Below are 26,941 nucleotides of genomic sequence, written 5' to 3' on the forward strand. Positions count from 1 at the left end.
AGCCTAGAATATCGCAACTTTACATTTTCCGTCGGTCTTAGTACACGATGTAACTACAGAAGAGTCAAGTTTTAAATAGGAAAAATATCGAAACTCTTTGGTCATTTTTTTGAGAGAGATGCTAATGGTCCTGTCCAATTCAATGATCTATGCTAAGCCATGCTAAAAGTGCTACCAGACCCAGAGATCGGCTGAATGGATTCGAAAACGGTAAAACTCAACTGTTTAACTCTGGGGGAGTTGGAAAATGAGCCTATTTCCAGAAAAAGTGGAGTATCCCTTTAATGTCAAGCCAATGACAAATCGTCTTTGTCCCACCAGGTTAGATCAGTGTATTGCAGCCTCTTGTGCATGCGTGTGTGTGTGTGTGTGTGTGTGTGTGTGTGTGAGACAGTTATGGTCTAACCCAGAGCCCTGGCGCTGCAGTAACTGTCTTGCACAAAACAAATATGCGTGTTTACCATCCCGGACAATAATTCCTCCTTCTTTTTTTTTTGTCCTACCAAGCTGAAACAGGGCCAGAACTTTGAGCAACAGATGCAGTATAATGGCTTTTTTTCTAAAGGCTGGCTTGTTTCAAGTGAAGTTCGAAAGGCATGTTTGGCTTCTGTCATTTCATAGGAACTAAGGAAGAAGAAGAATCGAGAGGTTGTCACTTTGTTTTCTTCTCTGGTTGTTGTTAGTTCGAGCCCCTGCGGTGGGATCTGATGGTGTTGGCTAATTGGCTGTTTGCAGTCAAAATCTGGGAGTCAAACACAGCAGCGCTTCTGTTGATGTTATTTGCTAGAATAAATGTAACACCATGCCAGTGTTTGAAAATAAATCACTACATTTTATGTGCATGTTTACTCCTTTAATGACATAAATATAAGAGGAGATTGTCATTTAGTGCCTCCTCTAGTGTTTGGTTTAAAAAGTTTTACAGTTTAATTTTAGTTTAGCTTTTAGTCATTTTGTTATGTGGTGTTTGATTCATTTGGATTTTTTTTTAAAGCATTTCTATTTAGCTTTATTTTTATTTAAATTTTTCTAATTTTATACTTCAATGATCAATTTAATTTCAGGTAGTTGCCAAGATAACATTTCTAATTTTTAAGATTTCTGTTTAATAACTGTATTTAACTACAATTTAAAAGTAAAAATGTATTCGAAATGAAGCTGAAATAAAAAAAAAATGTAATAGTTCATTTTAAACATTTTAATAGTTTTAGTTAACGATAACAAAACTGTCACTTTGAATAACCAGTTTTACTAATATAAATGTTAACTAATAGCCAGTGAAAATGTAGTGCCATTTACTGAAAATCTGCACTGGGATTTTTTTCATAAAAAAAATAAATACAAATGTTTAATCTTTTTATTATTATTATTTATTTTTTTTGTATTTGAAATAAAGCTGAAATAAAATAAATCATAAATCATTAATAGTTTATATTTAGTTAATGATAACAATAGTGTCTCTTTGAATAACCGTTTTTACTAATATAAATGTTAGCGGGAAAATATGTTGTGATTTACAAAACATTTGTTGGGATTATTTTCATTAAAAAATCCCATCATTTTGAATTTTTTTGTAAAAGAAACAATATAAAATGAACAAATATTCACATAAAGACAAATAAAAGACATTTGTTTAATTCATTCATTTTTTTTGTTATACAATAATAATTATTAAATATATACATATATAATCTATAAACATATTTGTTTTTTTGCATGTCATATTGCTGTATTTCTGTCTGTTGAAATGAATAATGGATTCATACTGCAGACTACAGTCACGTAGTCTGATTTTTCATTATGGTTTGACTCAGTATTTGATCAAGATATAGTTTCCTGGTTGTTCAGGTACACTGTATTGCCTTTGTTATAAGAAAGTGATACAGCTTGTAGACTCTAGACATTGCAAATATTGAGGTTTGGTGTGTGTGTGTTATCATCCAGCTCTGTTTATCTGGCCGTTGCTTCATTTCCTCCATCCTGTAGAGCTCACTGGCAGCTCAGATCATCACAGAACCCTGACTGCAATTTCCTAAGGTGATGGAAACACGCATGTGGATTATGTGTGTTGGCAGGTCGCTTGGGCCGCAGATGCATTACATGTTTACCAAGCATGCAGGACAAGCGGCGCTCCGACTGTCCGTGGGTTCATATGGCTCCCGCAAATCCGCTTACATCAAAAGTGTAACATCTGGATGAGAGGACACCCTCTGTGCTGTGTGAATCATGTACCAGAGCGAGTGTGTCCTGCTGCAGGATCCCTCAACGCAGAGGTTAGATTCAACCCTTCTCGGACACACCTGCCGTGTGTTCAGGAAAACCCATTCAGATGAGGAGGGTTGGAACTAAACTGCACCTAGTTCACACAGTTGAAGATGCACACAGGCTTTAAGCAAGAGGAATTATGTCAGATTATGCAACAAATATGGACAACGGGACATTATGTCATGCTTTAGAGCCAGGGTTATTATAGTTGACTAAAACTAAAAAAAATAAATCAAACGTTAACTGAACTTTTAAATGATTTTATTGCAGTTAGTTGCCAAGGCAAGATTTTTTCTTTTCATTAAGTGTAACTTGATGTACTGAAATGACTAAAACTGAAATGAAAATGAATAAAAACTATACAGACAAAAAATACAATGAAGTGACTGAACATTTAGCCTAACTAAATGAATCCAGAAAATATGGAAAAAAAAAAAAATTACAAATTAAAAAAAAATCTTACTGACCCAAAACTAGTATTATTATTAATTAATATTACAAATTTATTACCAAAACAGAAGCCCTAGACAGTGTTATTTTAGCATCATTGATACTATTTTAATGTTCCCTTAAATCTCTTATGCTCACCAAGGCTACATTTATTTGATCAAAAGTACAGTAATATTGGGAATTATTATTACCGTTTACATTATAATTTAACTAACGGTTTTCTATTTTAATATAGTTTAAAATGTATTTTATTCCTGTGATGCAAAGCTGAATTTTCAGCATCAGTACTCCAGTCTTCAGTGTCATGATCCTTCAGGAATCATTCTAATATGCTGATTTGATGCTCAAGAAACGTTTATTATTATGATCAATGTTGAGAACAGTTGTGCTGCTTAATATTTTTGTAGAATTTATTTTTCTTCAGGATTTTGTGATTAATAGAAGTTCAAAGAACAGCATTTATAGATTTTTGTAACATTATAAATGCCTTACTGTCCTTGCTGAATAAAATAATAACTTTTAAAAAACCTTCCTTACTTTTTAACGGTAGTATAAATACATAAAGCATCTATTTCACTTTCATCTTTAAAGATTCTATTATTCATAATTAGTCAAAACTCTATAGGCCTACTGTCTATTGATCAGATCTTAGGCATAAAATCTCAAGTCATGTTAGTGATGTTTTACTTTGCTAAGCAAAGCGGACAAGCAAGATCAAGGATAATAAAATTAAGTATGATATAAAGAAAATCAATGTGTTTCACTGCATATCATCACTTAAATTAACACAGTATCCGCTGAAAATCACCATATTAACAAACACTTTGTTGTCAGTCCGTATCAGTTACACACACAAAGGAATGTTCTAGCAATAGTATAAAAAGTAAACTGTCTACATACATGTGTATGTTCAAATAAAACCTATGCTGCGCTTTTATAGTCTTTTTGCTCTGAACTTAAAATATTTTGATCATAAAGTATAAGATAGTTTTTGGAGATGTTTGGGTTTGGTCAAATATAACAACATCTGCAACAAATTGCATATCTTTGGCTCAGTTTGGGCCTGAGTTGTTTTTGTCCTCCTTGATTTTGAGCTCCATATCATACTAGATGAACCATAAAAACACAATATATCAGCTTTACAGGGTTAAGCAGAGCAAATGATTGGAGAAATCTGCCATTTCAGCAGTATGACATTTTGATTAAACATTGCATGTACAAAAACTAAAATATATACGTGGTTCACAATAAGATCTTAACCTGCATTTATAAAATAGATTAGGTGAATTTTCATTTTATGCCAACTGTGGATTCTCCCTCACAGTCCTCACCAAACAAGATCTCGTGTCTTGGGGTGATATAGATTAAAAGCATGCATGGATCCAGTGGAAATAGTAGGCATGCTGGCACTAGCACTGGAGCAGGATTCAGAACTCCTGTTTAGCTAAAAAAAAAAAACCTCAGGAAATATTTTTACCAAAACACCCACCCACCTGTAAGATTCTACGAGGTGACAGTCTTCCATGCAATACCTGTACGTTCCTCAGAAGCGGCTCGCTTGGTTTCTATATAAGGTTTGTGTCGTGCGCTCGGTGAGACTGTATTTGTTTGAGTCAGTGCTCTATATATGTGCTCGCTGTTGTTAAGAAACAAGTTTTGTGTGATTCGCCTATTTGGAGAGCAGGTATCCTCGTCTCACCCTGGGTATTATTCTACTCCTCATCCATAATTGATCTCACAATCACCTCTAGAAAATCGAGTTAAGCCATCTAACGTTACCTCTCCCGCGAGCGTGCCAAACACTGATACGTGGAGAGTTGCCAAAATCTCTTTTCCCTTCTAGTTTGAGGAACTGTGTTATTAATGCACAAAACGATCAATGCGCAAGTTCAAAAAGCGCAAGTTAATCAATGCGCAGGAATGTGTTTTGCTGTACAGTTCTTATTACCTTCACTCGAATGCCTTTTCGAATCAGTGCCGTGTCAATAACATGCATAATGATCTCTCTGGCTCTGTCAAGGTACGAGTTTGACTATGACACTCATTCCACGGGCTCAGACGTTTCAAAGCTTCCTCTCCGAGCAGACTGAGCAGGAGCAGAACCAGGATCAAGCAACAGCGGCCTCTAGTGGCCACGATAGGAACTGCAGCGCCTCGCCGCTCCGTTGACATGCACTGTCACGGCTTGACGAAAGCCACGACTCCCGGACATTCCAAAGCTTTAGGAAGCTCATAGACACATGAACAGTATGAACTCTCTTTTTCTCTCTCTCTATATATATGTATGTATATGTATGACTTAATTATTTGTAGAACAGGGTGTATACTAAGAACTCTAGGAGCCTCTTTTTGTACGTTGAAGAAAAAAAACAACAACAAATGCCAAAAAGTTGTACCATATACTTTATTTTCCTTGTGTAGTTTAAGACAAATGGACTTTCCGCAGTTATTTTTCAGATATACTGTAAATATTAAAGCGCTGTAGCGCTTGCATCCATAGTCTTTGTAATGGGACACCCACTTAGCTTCTGTCAAACAAGGAACATGTTTGTGTTTAGCACCCTGCACTTTTAAATTAGAGCTTGTTTTGCTCTTTTGTCGTTTTCTTTGGGTTTTATTATGCCATGATGTCTGTAGATGCGTGCTGTGTGGTGTTTTGGGGAAAACTGGAAAAAAAGCTTACTTTTAAAGGGATAGTTCACCCAAAAATTGATATTCTGTCACTGTTTATTCACTTTCCAAACTCGTATGTTTTTGTTTCTTCTGTGGAACACAAAAGAAGATATTTCAAAGACTGTGCTGGTTGCTCTTTTCCATGAAATCTGGAAAAGCTTCAAAAAGGACTCAAAAGACTTGTTTAGACTGTCAGTCCAAATCTGATCATATTTAACAAGTGTGAACAGCAAAAACAACAACATGAAATCTGATATTTACAAATGCGTTTTGAGCTACATTCAAATGTGGTCTGAAATCCTATTCAAGTCTCATTTCTGGAAATCGGTTTCAGTCTGACCGCTCTGATCGTAGCATTTTTTTTTTTTTACTTTCTCATGCCACGTAAACACATATCATACTATATATACATACTATATATTTTTTTTTAAATGCAACACTGCAAACCCCTCCATGCTGTTATTGCCGTATGCGGACCAACGCAACATAACGCAAACCAATGCAGATATTCCGGAAAACGAAAGTGCGCATGGGACACACAAATCATCTGAACAGTTTCGATACACATTGTGGACAGTCAATTTAGTTTAGATCAGATTCCAATCACGTCTAAACCATGAACAAATCATTGTTTTGAATCAGATCTTTTCAATGAATCCGTTAAGCCGTAGTCACATTAAACTTTGAGCAAATTTCTACGGACACTGCAACGATCGCAATATGACGTCACACTCTGCGGCGTCTTTTTAAGTACATATTTCAATACATCAAATGTGCAATCTTACTCCAATGTACTACAACAGTGCAGTCCTGTAGATTCAAAGTTTGCGTTCTTTTAATTCAGCTAAGGGCGTATCAATCTTCTATTGGTCAATACGAATTTGCATGTCAGAGTTTACTTACTGTAGGCCTTGTCCACACTAATACATTTTCGTTTGAAAACGCATCTTTTTCTCTCCGGTTTGGCCTTCCGTCCACACTGAGATGCCAGTTTTGTCCTGCAGAAACAGCTTTTTGAAAACGCTTTCCCAAGTGGATCAATTTGAAAACGCCATTTTCTCATTGTAGTGTGAACTGTGAAAACGCTGACACGTTTAGTCATGCGACTCATAAAACCGATAGATATGTATGTTTATACTGCTATTGTGCCTGTAATATGCTATTCACTTACACACTGTTGCTAAAATATGTTACTTTGTACACTCTTCATATCACAGTCCTGCAAAGATGACGGAAAATTTACGTTAGTTGCGTTTTAGACCAAACATATGAGTCTAAAAATCATGAGTGAGTGAGTGCGAACTGGACGCATTAGTGAATGGTGAGATATTTTGCTAAATAAAATTATCCTGCCTGAAGAATAGCATGAGAGCTTTATTATATTACATATAAATGCGTCCAGATTTGTGTGCTTAAGCACTATTAAATTACGTTTTGTAGTATAAATAGTGCAAGTAGTGTGTTCACACTGAAAATTCCAAATAGAAAAAGTTGTATAGGCTACTCGGATGATGCACTTAATCAACCGAAAAAATTAAGTGTGGAATGTTGGACACTTTATGCACTCAACTGTCACAGACTCCCATGTTGAATGACAAAATAACCTTATAAAATGCGTACACTACGCGGTTGAGTACATAGTGTAGGTCTAGTGCGTCATTTGGGACGCAAATTTTGTCTGTTTCGTCTGTATCATCTCAGTGAGTTTTTATGAGGTTTTACGTAGGCCTATATGCGTGAAGCGTTTTCCGACGTTTCAGTGTGGATGAGAAACTTTTGGACGGAGAGCTTTTTTTAAACGAAAAACACCGTTTTCAAACGTATCCGGATAAATGCCTAAACTTGAACTTTGGAACGCAACGAAATATGAAACTAGCATTTCCGGACTCCACCATTCGCATGTTTATGAATATAAATCAATTTAATGAAAAACGTCATGTCCCTTTAGATGAAAAACGCAGTCTGAATGATTAATTTACTAATCCGAGTGATCTGGAGTCAATTATCTGATCACAGCGGTTAAGACGACGACAGTCATACAGGTTTGGAATGACACGAGGGTGAAAAATGATCAGTTACATTTTTGGATGAACTATTCTGTTCAATGTACCCCCAAAACAACTTTATTTTCTATGAAATTTAATTTGTGAAAAGTGTCGACACACTGGATGGGAGGTTCAGTTCATCTGAAGCCTCTCACACTGCAGAAGAAGTGCCTTCAGACTCTGCTAGACTGAGACTCTGGCTGGAACGCTGATTCAATTAGCATCCCTCCAACCATCCAACATGTGTAACTGAATTACGTTTATCTGTTGACACTGCATTTGTCTAAAAGCAGAACAAAATATCTGTTCTCTCCCCGCACAGGAAAATGCTTAACTCTTCTGAATGTCTTTGGTTTTTTCAAATGGTCTTGTATAGATAGGATGACAAGAAGTGTGCACAGAAACAATAATGCATTCAGTGAGACAATCAATTTACTTTACAACTTGACCATAAAATACCTTTAAATGACTGTTGATCTTTTGTCTCATTGTGGTAGAAAAACCTGATTTGACTAGAATAATAACATATGTCATGATGTGGAGCTAAATGTTTTAGAAGCACATTATGAATTGTACTTTTTTCCACCCTTTTCCACATGTAATTATTTGCCGATGCTCAGAATTCATTCTAGGCAACGTTTAGTAGCACTTGAATGTGCATCAAACCTCTGTTTTCTTACGGTATGCATTGTACATAATTTAAAAATGTCTTTAAAAAGGGAATGTCCTTTTCTAAGGAGGTTTCTAAGGGATATTTGGTCAAACACTGTGTTGTTTAACACCATGATATTCCATTGCTCGGGAATTTCCCTTTGGGATTTTCCAGAAATCATTTCTTGGAAGATGTCTTTCTTGTTGTGTTATAGCATTTACACCAGTTTTAGTTTGTGTGTGTGTATGCTTATTTGTAATTGTATGTTGTTTTTAATCCATGTTTTATTTTAAGGCATTAAGTAGATTTTGTCCTGTGTGGATGTGTCAATGTTTACTGAGTAAAATAAAATGGACTTTACAGAAACCCCTGAATACAGTATATGCGTCTGTGATGTGTGTGTATATACATTTCTTAAATACAGTGAGAACAGTAATATTGTGAAATTATATTGCTGTGATGGCAACGCTGAGTTTTCAGCATCATTACTCCATTTTTCAGTGTCACATTATCCTTCAGAAATCAAAACATTTCTTATCAATATTGAAAAAAGTGATTTTTTTTTTTTTTTTTTTAGATGAATAAAGTTCTAAAGAACAGCATTTATTTGAAATGGCAATATTTACTGTCTCCTTGCTTTTAAAATAAAAGAAATCTTACTAACCCCAAACTTTAGAAATGTAGATGTGATCTTTCCCTTCATACTTGATATAAGAAAAGCAAAAAGTCTACATTAAATGTTAATATCTTTATATTATAAGTCTTAAAGAACACCATCATTCAGGCATAATACAGTCTCATGAAGCCAAATCCCACGTCTTTTCAGAGTACCGAGCCTAATTTTTGATTCGTAATCAAATACAGATTGCTTTGAGAGATCAAGGATAGAATAGAAGCATCGAAATGTGATTCATTTTATTCCTGTACATGTTAAGTGCCCTGTGCTCAAACACCATATCTGAACTCTTGAATGATCCGAATCATTTAAAGTCATTATTCCTCACAATGCAAATCATATTCCGCCTGTAAGCTGAGCATTGTCAGTTCGACCTACGAGTAATGAAGCCTTCGTATCCTCGTTTTCATTCGTGAGGCTGGTACGTCCATTTCTGCAGAGAGAAAGCATTCGAGCTCAAACTGAGACACGAGACAAGGATGTGATTCTGAGAAGATTCATCCACTCAGAAGCTCTCTGAGATCCGATCATTTGATAATTAGAGTCACTCAAGCTAAAGCGTTGCTTCGGTGTCTGTTCAGAGTGACCGTGCTCAGCTTAAATCTGGCTTTGATACAGTCCAGAAAGCTTCTTAAGCAGATTACCTGTCAAACAGTCTTCACCGAGGAGAAGAGAGGACATTTTTCCACAATGTGCACATGAGCAGCAAACATCCAGCACCATTATGCAATGAAATGCCATGAAATGTGGGGTCTGGGCCAGGTTTGAATGGTTAATGCACTGATGAAGATGACGATGATGATGATGATGGTGGTAAGTGGTTCATCAAATGACAAATTATACGCACGGCTCCATTAATCTTCTGCATTATTAGGAATTTCCCCTCTGATCCATCCATTAGTATTCAGGTGCGAAAGCATTTCTTGGCACTGATGTTTGGTTTGTGTTTTATGATTTCTGCTCTTCAGCCAAAGCTAGTTCTTCCACGTAGATGCCGATTTATCAGTTTGAACTACTGAGTGGTGGTATCTCATCTCTTTTGTTTTTGTTTTTTATGAGCCCTCACTATCTGAAAGTTAACATAGATTTCTTTATCTCTCGCCTCACTTTTGGTCCCCTTTTTCATCCTGTCATAGACACAGCCATGATCATATGGGTTACGCTGCCACAGAAAGAAAACATTCAGTTTGAGTTATGAATAAAAGAAGCATTAGTACTACTGCAAAACATCTGTGTTAAGGGTTTTTCAGTAGTTAAGGAGAATGCGGCAGCTAAGCAAAGACACGTTTAACATGACACCACTTTTCAATTCAATATTATAAACAATTTAATAGAAAATATAAAGTCCAGATTTTCTCAGAACTATGTTTTGTCAAGTGAAAATGGATTCAGGAGAGATTGGATACTGATATGAGTATAAGAATTGCTATCTTTGCTTTGCCTTGTGTTTTTACAGTGGACATTGAGGCATGATGTGCTGATCCCAACAATGAAAAATGTCCCATGAACAGCCGTATGTTTATATACTGTATAATATACTGTATAATATACTATAATATGTCCAGGTCATACTTAAGTTTTGCTATTGTTAACTAAAATTTAAATATATGAACAAAAAATATTTGTAATAGTTTTAGTTTTTATATATATATATATATATACAAAATCATAATTTTTGAACGTTTGGAGTGAAATATGATCGTGGACATTTCTCCGTGAGATTCACGCAGCAGCAACACATGGTCAGCTGTGCGGAGCAAAACTGATTGACATATTTACCTGTCTTTTGGCAGGGTGCAGTTTGATTCTGTAGTCCTCCCTCTTCCTTTTCATCCTGTGAAAACCAGTTTAGAAATCAAGTTATGGTTTAACTCTAGATGACAGACATAAAAGGCCACTTAATCATTTCATTAAGGAGCAGCAAAGCAAACACTGCCGTATGGAGATAAGCTCGCTTCACTGCAAAATAACAAACTGCGCACTCAGTATAAAACTTCGTGAGGCTGGCAGCAAGTGTGCTGGACATATGGTGAAGGCGAGGAGGGGACGGGATTTCACAGCCAGTTGTCTGAGAGACCTCTTCACAAACCAGACGCTTTTATCTTCATACTTAATGAAAGCTATGGGAAATGCATTGTTCTTCAACCTTCAGTCTTAATTCAGTCACAACATGCACAGAACACAAGTCTGCGCTATTATACCAGCAATGAATCGGTTCATACTTCCTATTTATTTATGTTACCTCTAATTACTTCCATATAAAAAATAAGAAATTATGCTTTTGGCTGTGTTTATCACTCTCTAAAGCAAATCCTCACGAGGTGGATTGAACCTGAAGTGAAAAAAACAAACATCTTTATGATTAATAAAGTAAGATGACTTACCTGTTCAGCCACGTCACTAATAAAATCATCAGAAGAGCGAAACCAACCAGCCCTCCTCCAATATACACATACAGCATGTGATGAAGACCCTTCAAATCTGAAATGAGAGACAAATTTTAAAGGGTCACTGAATCCTGAAAGACATTTTTTTAAATGTTAACTGATAGGTTGCACGTCAATGAAAACAACAATAGCACTCATTATGGGAAAATAGGGGTTTTTTTGTTTTTTTTTAGCCATTTCATTCAGGTTTGAAAAGCAAAGTTTAACCAACGTCACGAAAAGTGAGATATAGGCCTATGCGTTAATTCAAAGTGGTGATTGGCTGCTCTGGCTGGAGAGTACGCATTTATTCATGACAATGAACTTTTTAATCCAATCATTGTGCTGTATTATGCTTGAGATCACATTACATCAATTCAAAAGTCACAAAATACTGTTTTAGCGCTGTTCGTTCACACTTTCTGTTCAAGTTCGGACACACGTGTAGTGTTTGTTTCCTCAGGACTGTAACACAAAAGTGTTGTTGGCATTTTCCTATGATGCCGTTAAAGCTTAAATTTGAGTACCAACACATGGAGAATACGACTGTAACAATATTTAATATGTAAGAACACGCAGAGCGCGCAAGAGAGATGTTTCTGCGCGGAACGGCGCGATAAGTTTAACACTCGCAACGTGGATCACAGTTCATATCCGGACTGGAGCAAGCGTGTTTCAAGCTTTTATGGACATATTTCATATACAGTATACTCTAGTGCTCCAAACATTAACCAGCACCATGTATAAGCACATATTTCAGCTTGTCTTCAAATGAATTAGGCCAATATATGCGATGAACGTGAGGATGGATTATTAGGTTATAGACCATAGCTCTGCAAAGTTATAATGCTGATTTGTTAATATTTCTAAGAATAATTTTTAATCAAAACGTATTTGATATGTTCATGATAGTTGTTAGTAGTCTTCTCCAAGAATATATATAGGCCTGTTTAAAATACATCAAAGTGTTTTTTGTTTTTTTTCTCGGCTCATATTTTAATATGAATTTGTCTGTATAATTTTACTTGGTGAAAACAATCATACTAAAGCTACATTTGGGTGTTTTGAAAGTTAACTGTGCGTTCGCTCAGTAACTGGTTTGAGACACTAGCAGCACATTGCAGTGCTAGATCAATATTAGAATATATTAATAAAAGCTGGACGACTTGTGTTGCTAAATGTCATGCAATTACTTTTAAAATATATTGTATGGTGGAGAAAATGCTGTATTTCTGTTACTACAAATAAAGATCTTTCTGATTTTGTTAGGTTAGCCACTTGTCAAAATAGTGTTGTCTCTGAGGCAGCATGGTACAAACACGTTACTCGCGGTAAACCGTGTTGAGCTATATAACGATGATTCGTTTTCTGTTGATAAAGGTATCCAAACAGTTGCTCGCATGTCAAATAAAACAAATAATATATTAAAGCATCTTTGGTGTTTTCATGGTTTCTATGGAAGTAAAACCGGAAATCAAGGGTAGCGGGGATATGACATAATTGACAGGCAACGCAATGACACAGGACGTTAGACTGGTTAAAATTGCTGATTTCTCTGGATTTAAAAATTATTGGAAACATTTGAGATCATGTAAGTACAAAATTCATCAAAATATATAACATCGCTCTAGTGGTTTTTGGATATTTTAATCCAAAAAAACTTACATATTGTTAGCCTGACGGGCATGTTTCAACCGAACCAGGAAAGAAAATGCCTCTGCACTCAATTGGATAGACCTACAACCAATCAGAGCAACGGAGTAAGTGGCGTATGTTCTTCATTCATCTTTCCGATCGACAAATGCCTTGATCGTGATTCTCTGTTCCTCTTTTAAAATTAATGCGCTGTCGTCAATATCTTCAATAACAGACACGATGACGGAATCTACACATCTCTATGGAAGGCCAAAAGGGCCAAAACGCGTTGATACGTAATGACGTGTTAACACGTAAATTGCGTGTTAACACGTAATTACGTGTTTACACGACAGTTTCACACCTTTTGGCCTTCCATACATCTCAATTCTCCAGCGGCAGCCAACTTTGTTGTAAACGAATTTGGTGACGTGGATGATTACGTTACTGTTGATCATCTGTTCATCATCGTATAAAGCCCGCCATGACAATTTGATTGGTCCGAACAGCTCTGGTTCGAGCATAGTTGCTCCACAACGAATCAAGTCCAGAGCGAACTTCCGGACGGGGCTAAGTTCGGCTGGCATCCAGGCTATTATTGTGCCTTTAATGAAAATAAATTTGCGTCTCAACTCAAGCTACTGCTATTGTCAACTCAAGCTAAATGTGCATTTCCAAGAGACAAAACATGTAATATTACACGTGCAGTGTGGTGCTACCAAATCAGGTGCTGGTGACACTGCCCTCAAATTTACAGAAATTTTGCTAATGACCGTACCTTAAGTCTTCGCAAAGGGGGTCAAAATGATATGCATTTCCTATGGGATTTTTAATCATTTGGTCAAAAATGTTGTGAATAAAATTTAATTCACAAAAACTTGATGGATTACTCAAAATTTTGGTTTAGGACAGTCAGTTTCATATTTTGTGCTAACCCTTAAATGCATGAATGTTTCGCCAAGCATTATTACATATTCTGGACTTTAGCGACCCGGATCTATATCTAACACAGATGGCTCTCTAAATACTGTAATAGTACAAAACTCTCCTGATATTGTATTAACAATGACAAAGGAATAAAATAAAGCATATTTCGTTACCTTTTGGAACTCAATTTTAGTTTAAAATTTCGTTACCTTTTGGAGTTCAATTAGAGCAGATGCTTTTTACCATCATCACTGTCATTGTTAAAGCTCATTTCCAGGTAAATTCAGCATCTGGCTCATATTCACAATCTCAATCATATTATCAAAACTATGATTTTCAACATCTTCAAAATCAATATTTTGATCGCTGACAGCTTCTTCACCAGATCCTACCATCAAGTGACAGTGACACTAATATTTGATTGCGTTCAGTACTTGCTCTGCAGTAATAAATTCTGCAGATGATTCTTGTTATTTTGTTTAATGTCTGCAGAAATTATGTTTATAATCAATAGATTTAGGGAATACTACGAATTTTGATGTCTAACTTTAAAAAATGAATGAGGGGGAGGGTAATTAATGACATCCCAGGTCGTTAAAAGACCTGAGTTATGCGTTTAAGGGTTTAAACAATTTTTGTCTGTAAAAATTCATACATTTTAGTATGGTAGTGGTTCTCAAACAAAGGGCCAGGGCCCACTAGGGGGCCTCAAGATAAGTTTAATGTTACAAATAACAAAACAAGCATTAAAATAATCGACAACTAAGCTAAATATTAAGATATATCTTATATCAATTCAGCGCCAAACGTTTTAATTATAATTATTTTGTTTTTTATTGTTTTAGTGGACAATGGGGGGCTTTCAGTCAAAATGCTTGAGATCTGTTTTATTATTTTTAAAAATAATTATCATCTTTTTTTTAACAGAAAATGATTGCATGATAGGGTTTTTACTTACAAACACTACCATTCAAAAGTTTGGACACATGAATAACCTTTGACTGGTACTGGTCATCCTCTCAAAAGGACGCAGTGTGGACAAAAAGGTGCGGTAAGAAAGATTTTAAAGCCGTCCCATCCTTGTCCTACCTTGAGCAGGTAGAGTGGTCAGCAGGACTGTGGTGGACTGCACACCGGCCTCTGTGCTGAAGTTGCAGCGGTACAGTCCTCCGTCTTCTTTAATGATGTTGGTGAGGTGTAGACTGACCTCCATAGCATCACTGCAGTTCACTCGTCCTCTACTGTCGAACTCATTCAGCTCCACTCCTTCGCTCAGCATCTGACACGTTGCTATAATATTGCTACTGCCCTCCTCAGCGTTCAGTTTCTCTATGCTTACTTGTAAAACCTCACCGTTGTGGACAAGGTCACATTTAATGGTCAGGTTGTCGTTCTCTGCCACCACCAACTTAGTGTCCGGTTGAATAGAGATGGTGGTGGTGATTGCTAGAAAAAAAAGTAAGAGACATGTTATTCGAGATCATAAGACATTATGTAGCCCCGCCCCTTTTCGGCACTGCACTCGTTGTGTTCTGTTTTCCGGTTTGTATTTCCACAGCATGAAGTTAAGATTTTACGGATTTATGAATGAACCGCTAATTTTCAAATCTTCCTGGTTTACTGACTTTTGACATTCTCTTCAAACATTACAATCCACTAAACCAGCTACAGTACATACTACAGCAATGCCATAGAAATATACAGATCTATCGCAAAAACAGAATATCAGGGTTATACCTATTGAATTTAGTGCTCGACCAGTATGGATTTTTTCGAGGGCCGATATCAGCCCCTTTCACACAGCGCGATAATCCCGGTGTTGTGCCGAATTTCGACCCCCGCCAAATTATTACCCCCCCAGCATTGGTAGGTTTAGGATTAGTTGTGGGGGAGGGGTTAGGCAATCAGGTGCTGACTTCAACAAGGGGGGTAATAATTTGGCAGGGGGTCAAAATTCAATAACAAATAACAAAATCAAACGAACCTGGGTCAAATCCCGGGTCACTTTATCCGTGTATTTTCCGGAATCTCTGTGTGAAAGGGGCTTTAGAGAGCAGGATGGTCGATTTAAAACCGGTTGGCTATATATGATATCACGCTATTTCATTTAAAGACAGTAAATAATACATGGATAACAATTGCTGCAATAAAAATGTATTTACATTTATTTAACATATTAGAAATCAGAAAATATATATCCTTATGCAAAAAAGTGATAAAAAGTAGATCTGTAAAATTAACAGATTTATATGTTTTACAGAACGTCTTAATTCTGTAATCCTATTTGGATTCACCAAAGATTGGGGTTCGTGGAACTAAATGTTTATTACATATTCTAAGACTTGTTTAGATGATATACATGCATATTTTCTGAATGGCGATGTTATGCGAGAAAGTATTGTAGCATTTGTTTTTTGTTTTATTACTGATAATAGAATAATAATAATATACTTAATAATATACCATTTGATTTCTTTAAAGTTACCATGAAATCAAAATGAACAATTTCAGGGGTTTTTTTATGGAATATTGCAGTATTTACTATAAATGATTTATCTGTGCACATAATTGTTTTAATGCATGTGCCCTCGTAATCTTTAAATCAAAACAACTTCCCCTCTCTCAAACAATGACATCTCTTCTCTGATGATGCGTTTACTGGCACGAGGGCGGGGCAACCTGTCAATCACATGACATCACAGCAATAGCAAACCAAGCAATCCAACAAATTCCTGATGGACAAAATCAAATCCCACCCTACATGTTTCTTGTTCGAGTAGCCGTTTCACTCGGAAATACGTTACAATAGGAAAGAAAAGACTATCGCAACTTGCTTCTCATGCCGAATATTCTAGATAGAACTGTTAAACAAAACGAATGAAGGCGGAGAATGGGTGCTGCGTTCATGGCACTGTTAAAATAAAAGTATTTTTTGACATTTATCGGCCAAACAGAAAAATTTGTCGTCTCGTAATTTAATTTTTTTTTAAATATCAGCCTTGGCGGTATATATTGGTTGACCACTAATTAGCTCATGTGTTTTCATCTGTAATGCTGAAGATGGCAAAAGTGAAATGTTTTCAATCACCTGCTTTTTTGACAAATGTGTCTTTTGTCCATGAACCCTGAGGATATGTCTGCAGAGAGCAATGATACTGGCCGATGTCATCCTCGGTGACGTTACTTATGGAAATGCTGCCATCCATCTGGGTGGTTTTCAGAAACTCCACTCTACCGTCAAAAGATGATTCGAAGTTGGTGCCATACTGAGGATGATAAACAGCTACAGGTTGTGAAAGAGACTTTTTAGTCCAAGAGACCATAGTGAGCTGGCCAGTCCACGGACACAGGCAGTCCAATATCATTCCCTCCTGCAGTATGACTGTTGACTCTGAGGCTTTCATCTGAACAGAGCCTAGAAGATCATTGCGGAAGTGTGGGAAGGCAGACACAGATTTTTTTTTTAAAAAGACACAAAAGGGGGAATATTAAATAGGATTATTGTATTACTTACACCAATGTCAATAAAGCTATTGTATATTTGGAATACAAAACCAACTAAAAGATACATAATTACACATTGTTTTTTGTTATGCTAGATTTCAAAACTAATTTGTTAGAGATTTTGCAAAGAAGCCAATGAAATATACTACCATACAAAAGTTTGAGGTTGGCAAGAATGTGTGTTGCAATGTGCGCACACACACAAAAAAAAAATCTCACCCTGGCCTCATTTATTTGATCAAAGATACAGTAAAACATTGATATTGTGAAATATTATTAATTTAAATATATATTAAAATGGCACAGCTAAGTTTTCAGCAACATTACTCCAGTCTTCAGTGTCACATGATCTTTCAGAAGTCTAATATGCTGATTTGCTGCTAAAGAAATTTCTTATTATTATCAGTGTTGAAAACAGTGCTGTTAATATTTTTGCGGAAACTGACTTTAAGATTATAAAAAAATATATATAGAGAGAATTTTCTGCAACATTCTACAAGGACACATTAAATATTTCAAAGGTGACAGTAGACACTTATATTATTAAATATAAATATTACATCAATTACAATGATTTTTTTTTTCAGATTTGTATAAATTTATATTTATATATATATATATATATATATATATATATATATATATATATATATTATACCTAAATAAAGGCATGTGCCCAAATACAATGTTCTCCTAGTTATCCAACCAACAACTGTTGCTGGTTTTCACTTCTTTCTCCAGTTTTTTGGTGAAATTGCAGCAGACCATCTTAAGATTTAAGTTTATTAAACTGTTATAGTTCGTTTAGTTTTACAAGGGTACAAAATACAATGTAAGCAACAACCACAAGTACAAATGAAAGTTACTTTTTATGTAACCACATATCCTCCTTTTTAAACTAAGCAAAATCAGTTACTGCAGCCGTTTCCTTCAATAGTTTTTAAATTTATATTCATCATCAATAAACAGTCAATTCAACTCGTACGTAAACAGGAACACTGTTTATAATGCAAGTGAACAGCCATTCATGCTTACGCGTCCTTAAATATAGATATAAATTACCAATAAGGCACAAACAATTGCTTATAACAAATCATTTAACTACAGCCAAAAGTTCCTACCTTTGCTAAAAAAACTACATTACCTTTCAGAAAACAGAGCGCCATCATGAGTACCAAGAAGTACCAGTAATCCTTTTGTACTGCCACCATCTTGCTCCTCTGAGACAGAATGAATACAGCATTGACAGGACTGAGGCGACCACAGGCACTATCTGTGTTCAGCTGCAAGTGTCTGCAATCACCTCCTCAACCAGCGGTTAAACACTGTCACAGAGGAGGTGTTAAAAAGTTCACCAAAATACAATGGCCACAATTCTAGCCCACACACAGTTTTTTTTTTTGTTCTACCAAAACTGAAAGAGCGGATAGGAAACCAATCTCTGAATTCCCCTATGATATGAATACATCAAAATAAAAGTAAAACAAAAATAATGACCATACGTGATTCATCCATAACAGGATAGTACACCCAAAAATGGTGAAATGATAAACTTCGGGTGTACTAGTCCTTTACCGACATGTGATAATTAAAGAGATTTCATCATCCAGTCATACCAATCTGACAGCTGGAAAATGGAGAGGCGTCTACTGTAAAACCAGTTCATTTATTGATTTTCTACAAAACAAAAATATACAAAAACTGTTTCATAGTATGTACCAAAACATAAATATACATTCACATTATTAGGTGACTTCAATGACCTCCATCACCAGTGAGGCACTTAAGAGTTGAAGATGTGTGTGAGATTTCTCAGGCACTTCAGAAGATAGATGTTCAGGGGTTTGTCACTTCTGTGCTCTTCTTCTACATGAACAAAAACAAACAAACAGACACACAATTACCACACATTCACAGAAAAAAGATCCAATCCTGATGTATCTACTGCTGTAGTACCATCTGAAGAGTAAAAACGAGAGGCTCTCCTATGATCAAACTGAATATATTCGCACCTTTCCTGGCGGACACGTATGCCTCTTCAACTTTCAGTCTGATGGAAGGACACTTCAAAGTGGCCTTTGCCTTTGCAAGAGGAGACATGCAGGATGGGAAGATAAAAGGTGAGACGGATCTCCAAGTGTGAGACTCGCAAGTAATTTGTGTTTATAAAAATTATCATGAATAGTGCCTTATTTCACATCCCGCTGCCAAAGAACTGTTGCTTGAGTCTAGTACAACTATTTCATATTTTTCCCAATAATTCACTGAAGGGACAGTTCACCCAAAAGTGAAAATTCTGTCATGTTGTTTCTGTGGCTTAAAAGTGGTAGTTGCATAGGCTGTCAATGGAGGGCCAGAAAGCTCTCAGATTTCATTAAAAAGATCTTCATTTGTGTTCCAAAGATGAACGAAACGGGTTTGGAACGATATGAGGGTGGGTAAATGATGCCAACATTTTCATTTTTGGGTGAACTATCCCTTTAACTGTTTGTAAAAAGCATTATATAACAAGTGAATGCCACTGAATAAATTACATTACCTTCTGATTGTTGTGCAATAAAGCCCAAAGTGCTGAAGCTCCTATGGTACGTATATCTGATGAGCTACTGCTCAAACAAGAGACTAATAGCTCAACAGCTTTATCTGAAATAAAAAGAAGTTTAAATATATGTATATGTAAATGTAAATATAACACACACACACAAACATAAACACACACACACCATATTGTACATACATACTGTGCATACATGTATCAATGTTTAATTGTAAAAAGTAATAAAAATGACATTATTGGTAGTGTGGATTTGCACAGTTTCACACTGTTTTATGAGTACATTCACATCATGTCAAGTCAATCATCTCATTTCCTTCGCTTTCTATAAAAAGGAATTGGGCAGAAACGGTGCAATGTGTTAAACTATTATGACTCCATTGCGGCTGTTGTGACACATCTGTACTTCAGTGTTTGTGTGTGTATGTGTTGCCGTAAGTGTTTGTGTGTGGTGGATCACTTTTACACAGGGAGTGTTAAACACATCTTAACAGGCTGGAATCTGTCACAAACCAAAAAAAAATCCTATTTTGGTAACACTTTACAATAAGGTTTAATTTGTTAACAACATTTGTTAAACCAATAACGAAAAATACTACTAATGTAGTGTAACGTAGTTCGTTGTTATGGGAAGGAGGAGGCGGGAACCGGCGAACATTTAAAGACTTTAATAAATAAATACAAAATGAAAGTAAAGACGGCAGCCCCTCACGGATGACTGCCTCCACACAGAATAAAACAAAACCTCAAATAATATATATATATATATATATATATATATATATATATATATATATATATATATATATATATATATATATATATATATATATATATGTTAGTGAACAAAATATTTTATAAATAATAATAAAAAAGAAAATTATTATTTTTTTAAATTAAATTTTTTGTCCGTGACATAGACTCCAGCACACTAACACTTATGGCAACACATACACAAACACATCAACACTGAAGTACAGATGTGTCACAACAGCCGCAATGGAGTGAATATAGTTTTACACATTACATCAACATTTCCGCCAAATTTCTTTTCATAGAAAGCAAAGGAAATTAGATCATTGACTTGACATGATATGAATGTACTCATAAAACAGTGTGAAACTGTGCAAGTCCTCACTACCAATAATGACATTTTTATTACTTAGAATTAATTATTGATATATGTACTGTATGTGTGTGTATATATCCTGGGACGCGCGCACACACGCACACACAAACACTGACAAACTCTACACAGAAAGGACTTGAACCAGGGACCTTCTTGCTGTGAGTGCTACCCACTGAGCCACCGTGCCACGCCTTTCAACATTCACTAATACATTATTAAAATCAAAAGTTGTATCTGTTAAAGTGTTAGTTCACCTAAAAATTCTGTCATTAATTACTCACCCTCATTGTTCCAAACCTGTAAGACTTTCATTCATCTTCAGAACACAAGAGCTTTCTGTCCTATGTGAATAAAAGCCAAAATGAAATCTTTTTATCATATAAAGCGATCGAGTCTCTTCAGAAGATTTGGACTAAACCACTTAATTCATGTGGATTAGTTTCACGATCTCTTTATTAAATTTTTGAAGCTTCAAAGTGGAAGTTGCATAGCTGTCTATGGAGAGTACAGAAAGTTCTCATATTTTATCAAAAAGATGAACAAAAGTCTTATGGGTTTGGACGACACGAGTAATTAATGACAGAATTTTCATTTTTGGGTGAACTATCCCTTTAATATTTAATGGACTTGAGCTTATATGAACAATGAACAGTATTTTTATTAACTAACATTAATAAAGATGAATAAAAACGGTAACAAATGTATTGCTCATTGTTAGTTAATGCATTAACGTTAACTAATAACACCTTATTGTAAAGTGTTACTATTATGTTATTGTTACTTTTGGGGAAAAAAACAGGTTGATATATCAGCCAGGCCAATTATTCAGACAACATTTGGCTATTTTGTTAACCATGCCTGCTGAGCCTTATTAGAGACTGACATTGGCATCAACCACTCAAAAAGAAACATGTTGGTCGAACATTAACACCTAAAGCCCAGTAAATCCAGCACTCATACCGTTGGCTAAGACTTTGGGCTTGTTAGCGGAGCAGAAACAGATGTTGTGGAGAATGAGCAGGATGGTGGGTTTAGTGCTGGAGTGTTTGGACTGGGCCAGTTCGACCAGCAGCTCCAAAGCCCCCCGGAGCCTGAGGATCATCTGCTGTCCGTCCTCCCCGAACGACACGTTCAGCAGCAGCCTGAGCCACAGGGACAGAGGATCCCCTGTCGAAACGCCACCTCGACCACCTGCCTTAGGCATGGGGAGGGACAGGAAGTGCTGCAGGAAGTTACTCTAGGGAAAGAACAAGAAAGAAGCGTTTGTTAACACTTCTCTTTGTGAATTTCTCTATGAAACTAAAAAGTGGATTTGCAATCAGAAGTTCTCAACTACATTATTCACTGTATAGACACTCAATCCCATGAATTGTCTTGTTTAAACATTAGCCAGTGAGTTACCTTCAGCAGTGCCCCTTTGCAGTCCCTTGAGATGGCCAGGTTGGCCAGCAATGAGAAAGACAGACTGTGGATGCTGCTGTTGTCAGGGGCAACCTGGGAGGCCAGTTTCATCACCCCATGCATCAGTGAATTTGTGACCGCAGTCTTAGGAAGAACGGCCTGAACTGAGCCAGAGCTACAACTGCTGCTGCTACATAAAGCACTGCATGCTGAAAGAGAATGAAGGACAGACAGAGAAAGAGATAACTTGACTATGGAAAAATAGCATGTGTACAAAGACTATAACGTATACAAAGAGTTACAAGAAACCAAGTAACTATTTCAGAAAGATTATATAAGAACGTTAAGGAAACAGAACTGTTGATCAGTGTTTCTTATCAGAAACCATCCTAAACCCTAAAATTAGGCCAAACCCTTACATAACAATACATTTTTTAGCTTTAAACACGTTGCCACACACACACGCACACACACGGTCTCATATTCAGCAAGGATGCATTAATTCAGTCAAAAGTGACAGTAAAGAGTAAAGACTTTTATATTGTTACAAAAAATTATATATCTTTTGATCTTTCTATTTATCAAAGAGTCCTGAAAAAAAGTATCACGGTTTCCACAAAAATATTAAGCAGCACAACGGTTTTCAACTGTTGATGATAATAAGAAATGTTTGATGAAATGCTGATGAACCAAATCAGCATATTAGAATGATTTCTGAAGGATCATGTGACACTGAAAACGGGTAAATTCAGCTTTGCATTCACAGGAATAAATGCTACAGGAAACAGTAATCTGATATAAAACCACACAACCATCTTTACTGCCTCAAAATATCACTGCACAGTTGCGTAACAATGAGCTTGGAAACTCAAATGGAAACTTCCATTGTATTTTAATTCTAAATATATCTAGATAAAAATGTATTTCCTCCAGGTCTAACAATGCTGCATTTAGTAGTCTCAAAACCACTAAATGTCTCACTTCTGGGTAAGTTGACAGACATATTTTTAAGAATAGCATGACTGCGGGTGAATCATTTAACATTACTCTACTGGATTATTGAGAGAACTCAGCAGAACTCAGTTTTGCTTGCAGAATAAATCCAATATTAATCGGCCAGATGAAAGAATGAGGGTTGTGTGTAGCAGGTTAATGAATTATACAATAAAAAGTGACACAGGACAGAGTATGATGGGAAGGAAAATTGCTGGAGGGCTGATTCCATAACTGATGGACCAAGCTCGTGAACTTTAAACATCACCTGCTGTAAGCACAGACCTTGAGAAACACCACACATGAAGCACGCTATTGTAGCCTATTGTTGTTAAACTATAGTGAAAGCCCAAACGCACACACAAATATAGGCCTAAAAACACATGCACACCCACAGACGTTAGACGTATACATACAAAATGACTATACGCCCATGCATTGCTGGCTCTTCACAGGTGTGAAGCCACATCCTGTGCTGAAGCACAGCTTTCCATGAGATCAGAAATGTGACATTGAGCAATCATTGTGTTAAGGTTAACACACTCACGAACAGACACTTTCATGTACAAAAGTAGTCTCTCTCACTCTCACTCTCACACACAAAAGTGTAAACGCTTTCATGTGTAACCGCCTTGCTCTCACACACACAATTCAGTTTTTAAAGATTAACGTACAGATTTATTTTAGTGTCTGAAGGATGAATTTCTTCCTGGTTTTCTCTAGATTTTTCCTAATACATAATATATATTCTATATTTATAGAAAAGGGAGGTACTGCAGCTAACAATCTTGTCTAATATAATCAACAGTGGTTGGTAATCGTCAGACCCTTTTCTTATGAGGTTGTTATAAATAAAAATGCTTCTTAAGGCTAAATTCTCCATGAAATATTAAATGCTATTTTATTTTTATATTATATTTTCATAACTTTCATTAGAGGTAGTGACCATTAATTTCAGATTTTGCTTTTTAAAGAGGTCATGAATGAATGAATGACACATTTATATAGCGCTTTTCTTATGTACTACTGTACACCCAAAGTGCTTTACAGGGGTCTCTCCTTACCCACCATCAATGTGCAGCATCCAACTGGACAACGGTGCCAGGATGGCGCCAATTGAAAGGATGCCGATTATTAGGAGTCCATAATTGATAAGGGCCGAGAGAGGGAATTTGACCAGGACACCAGGGTTACACCCCTACTGTTTACCAGAAGTGCCACAGGATTTTAAATGACCACAGGGTGTCAGGACCTCGGGTTAACGTCTCATCCGAAGGACGGACCACAGGTCATAGCATGAGAAATCAAATTTGCCTTGATGTTTTGACATATAAGAGGTCTTTGTACCATTAAAACATCTTCCAAGGTTCATATCTTAAAACGTCCTCATTATAAAACAAAGCATTTATTTAATCAAGCTTCAAAAACGTCTCGTTTTGATATTGCTTGATCTGTGAAGCACATTTGTATATGACTGCTTCCAGAGCAAGACATTGACGAATCATCTCACCATCATCGCAGCATAGGCCCCGCCCACTGGTATTTAGTCACTTAATGGCTTACATTTGCCTACATTGGATGTGAGCATCGTATTACGTCACGCCAAAAGCAAATAGTACCCACTATAATCACTGACACAGTCTACACTGATACAGTATACAAATGCGCATTCTGTTTCTGACATGCTCCATGCACTTATTTATATATATATAGCTGCAAAACTGCTCCATCCTAGCTTCCCTTCCAGTAATCTGGCAGCACACTTAGACTATAGCCCTATTTGGACAGGACTAGTTTAACATGGAGAGGTGGGGTAAAGTAATAATTACCAGAGCTTCTCTGTGAAAACATCTTTTAGCGTTCGGTAAGTGCCTTTTAGCAACACAATCCAATCAGAAGTTAATTAATACATCGTTTGACCGGACATAACTGTTTTAAATATATATAAATATTAGAGCTGGGAAAAAAAAAGAAAAAAAAAATCGATTAACCTAGGTATCGCGATTAAAAAAATAATAAAACATTTAAAATCTATTTTTTTTTAATTACAGAATCGATATTAATACAAATTAAATTGCTTTATTTTTGTCCTTGCTTATAGACAAGGTTGACCGAAGTTGGCCACTTTCGTTCCAACAGAGGATGAAATGTGTCGTTATCTTTGAGTGTTAAGTGACGTAACATCCCTTTCAAGTGGATGCGTGGAAGAGACGTGAAGAGACTGAATGCATTGAAAAGGCCTCGCACTACTCATATGCTGAGAGAGAGATGAGACAATAGAGCTGCAAGATTCATCTTTAAAAGACGTTGATCTCGATTCAAACACCCACGCAATCTTCTTCCATTTTTTCTGTCTATTAAGCCTTTGACAAAATCATATCGCAACATTAAAATCTGTGTTGGCGCTGCCGTTGACCCAGAGAGAGTAGTCATGAAACAGCAGTCTTTTCAACCTCATAGTATCATTATTTATGTGATACAATAGTTCAAATCATCATAGAAGTGATGGGATAAAAGTTTAAAGTTCAAATATAAACACTGATGTCTACGATAGCGATCAAAGAGTAAATCAGCTTTTGCTTTGGTGCTTAAAATAACGCATTGATCGATTACATTGTTTCGCCACAATGGCGAGAAGTGACTGTTAAAAAATGTATTTGTAATTGAATCATTTATTCAAGAGAATGTAGTACTGTATGATGATTCTGAAATAAGTAAAAAAAAGATGTGATGAATTGTTTTTGTAAATATGATTCATCGTATACATCATGTACAGTCTGTACAAGTGAATGATTTAACTTTTCCCCATGGTCTAGTGTTAAAAATAAATAAATAAATAAATACAAAATAAAAAAATAATTTCTTTTTTTTTTTTTTATATATTCGCAACACATATCGTATCGGCACCCAAGTATCATGATAGTATCAAATCGGGAGATAGGTATATCGTCCCAGCCCTAATAAGTATAGGTTATATGTGTTTGCGAACGTGATATCAGGAAGCAACGTAATACGCACATGGCGACAGGAAGGTGGCGGCGATGCGCAAATGGAGTTACTCCTCCCACTTCTGCTAGTTTTACTGAGACATTTTATCCCGTGCGAATTGGCCATTAATATTACAGACGTTCTGTGGTAAAATTACATTACTCCATCTACCCTTGTAAAGTTAATCCTGTACGAATAGGACTTATGACACAATCCTTTCTGTAGCTGTCGGAATCATATCAGCCTTACATTTGGCACACAATGGCTCCCACTGTACCAGGACATGACTCATGAGAGGGTTACAGTGAGCACAAAGCTTATACATCATCTCAGCACCCTGTCTCTTGACTTTCTAATCCTCTTTCTCTGTCATTCCCCTTTTCTCACTCTTGTTCCTCTCCACCTCTCAGAACACTGACCAGCTGTGCAGTTAGCAGTGTAGACACAGAGCAGTTCCAGGGCTGAAGTCATGGTGAGGTCGTCCAGCAGGAACCAGGGCCACAGGGCCAACAGCACCGCTGCCAGACGCAGCTCTGTAGCCACAGCCTGTGAGGAGAAATTATTCATTCATTAATCAACACATTGACATTTGTTGTAATCAGTCAAAATTGGATATTTAATCG

The 26,941-nt window shown here is 36.3% G+C and overlaps 3 protein-coding genes across 6 annotated transcripts in view; 1 reads left to right on the plus strand and 2 right to left on the minus strand.

The window, feature by feature from the left end:
• The window catches only part of dok6 (docking protein 6), an 83,882-nt gene extending 75,431 nt beyond the window's left edge, over nt 1-8,451 (plus strand). Inside the window, exon 8 of one of the 2 annotated variants that reach the window (XM_084103410.1) lies at nt 4,736-8,451. In XM_084103410.1, the coding sequence (XP_083959536.1) occupies nt 4,736-4,884 (149 nt within the window). In that variant the 3' untranslated portion in view covers nt 4,885-8,451. The remainder of the gene's footprint in view (nt 1-4,735) is intronic. The other variant, XM_084103411.1, reaches the window with a different exon arrangement.
• A 210-nt stretch (nt 8,452-8,661) lies between these two features.
• On the minus strand, nt 8,662-18,602 carry cd226 (CD226 molecule). Of its 2 annotated transcripts, none has more exons than XM_084103408.1 (6): nt 18,398-18,602; nt 16,838-17,164; nt 14,839-15,195; nt 11,146-11,242; nt 10,541-10,595; nt 8,662-9,923 (listed from the first exon to the last, which is right to left on the minus strand). In XM_084103408.1, the coding sequence occupies exons 1-6, from the start codon at nt 18,462-18,464 to the stop codon at nt 9,792-9,794; spliced, it is 1,035 nt and encodes a 344-aa protein (XP_083959534.1). In that variant the 5' UTR covers nt 18,465-18,602; the 3' UTR covers nt 8,662-9,791. The 2 variants fall into 2 exon arrangements, with proteins under 2 accessions (XP_083959534.1, XP_083959535.1); XM_084103409.1 differs by having other exon boundaries at nt 8,821-9,194.
• A 298-nt stretch (nt 18,603-18,900) lies between these two features.
• The window catches only part of rttn (rotatin), a 60,603-nt gene continuing 52,562 nt past the window's right edge, over nt 18,901-26,941 (minus strand). For both annotated transcript variants that reach the window (XM_084103407.1, XM_084103406.1), the window contains exons 44-49: nt 26,738-26,864; nt 22,338-22,546; nt 21,897-22,173; nt 19,793-19,896; nt 19,266-19,335; nt 18,901-19,119 (exon numbers count right to left, since the gene is read on the minus strand). In XM_084103407.1, the coding sequence (XP_083959533.1) occupies nt 19,037-19,119; nt 19,266-19,335; nt 19,793-19,896; nt 21,897-22,173; nt 22,338-22,546; nt 26,738-26,864 (870 nt within the window). In that variant the 3' untranslated portion in view covers nt 18,901-19,036. The remainder of the gene's footprint in view (nt 19,120-19,265; nt 19,336-19,792; nt 19,897-21,896; nt 22,174-22,337; nt 22,547-26,737; nt 26,865-26,941) is intronic.

Source organism: Abramis brama (genome assembly GCF_963993115.1).
Source record: "Abramis brama genome assembly, chromosome: 24".
Taxonomy (NCBI): Eukaryota; Metazoa; Chordata; class Actinopteri; order Cypriniformes; family Leuciscidae; genus Abramis; species Abramis brama.

What these genes read in the sequence shown, in the direction of transcription:
- cd226 (XM_084103408.1), bottom strand. Translation starts at nt 18,464, where the DNA reads ATGGTGGCAGTACAAAAGGATTACTGGTACTTCTTGGTACTCATGATG. An exon ending in CACATTTGTCAAAAAAGCAG is followed by an intron (nt 15,196 to 16,837) that starts GTGATTGAAAAC and finishes TTTTTTTTCTAG; the next exon opens with CAATCACCACCACCATCTCT. An exon ending in TTAGTGACGTGGCTGAACAG is followed by an intron (nt 10,596 to 11,145) that starts GTAAGTCATCTT and finishes TGGTTTTCACAG; the next exon opens with GATGAAAAGGAAGAGGGAGG.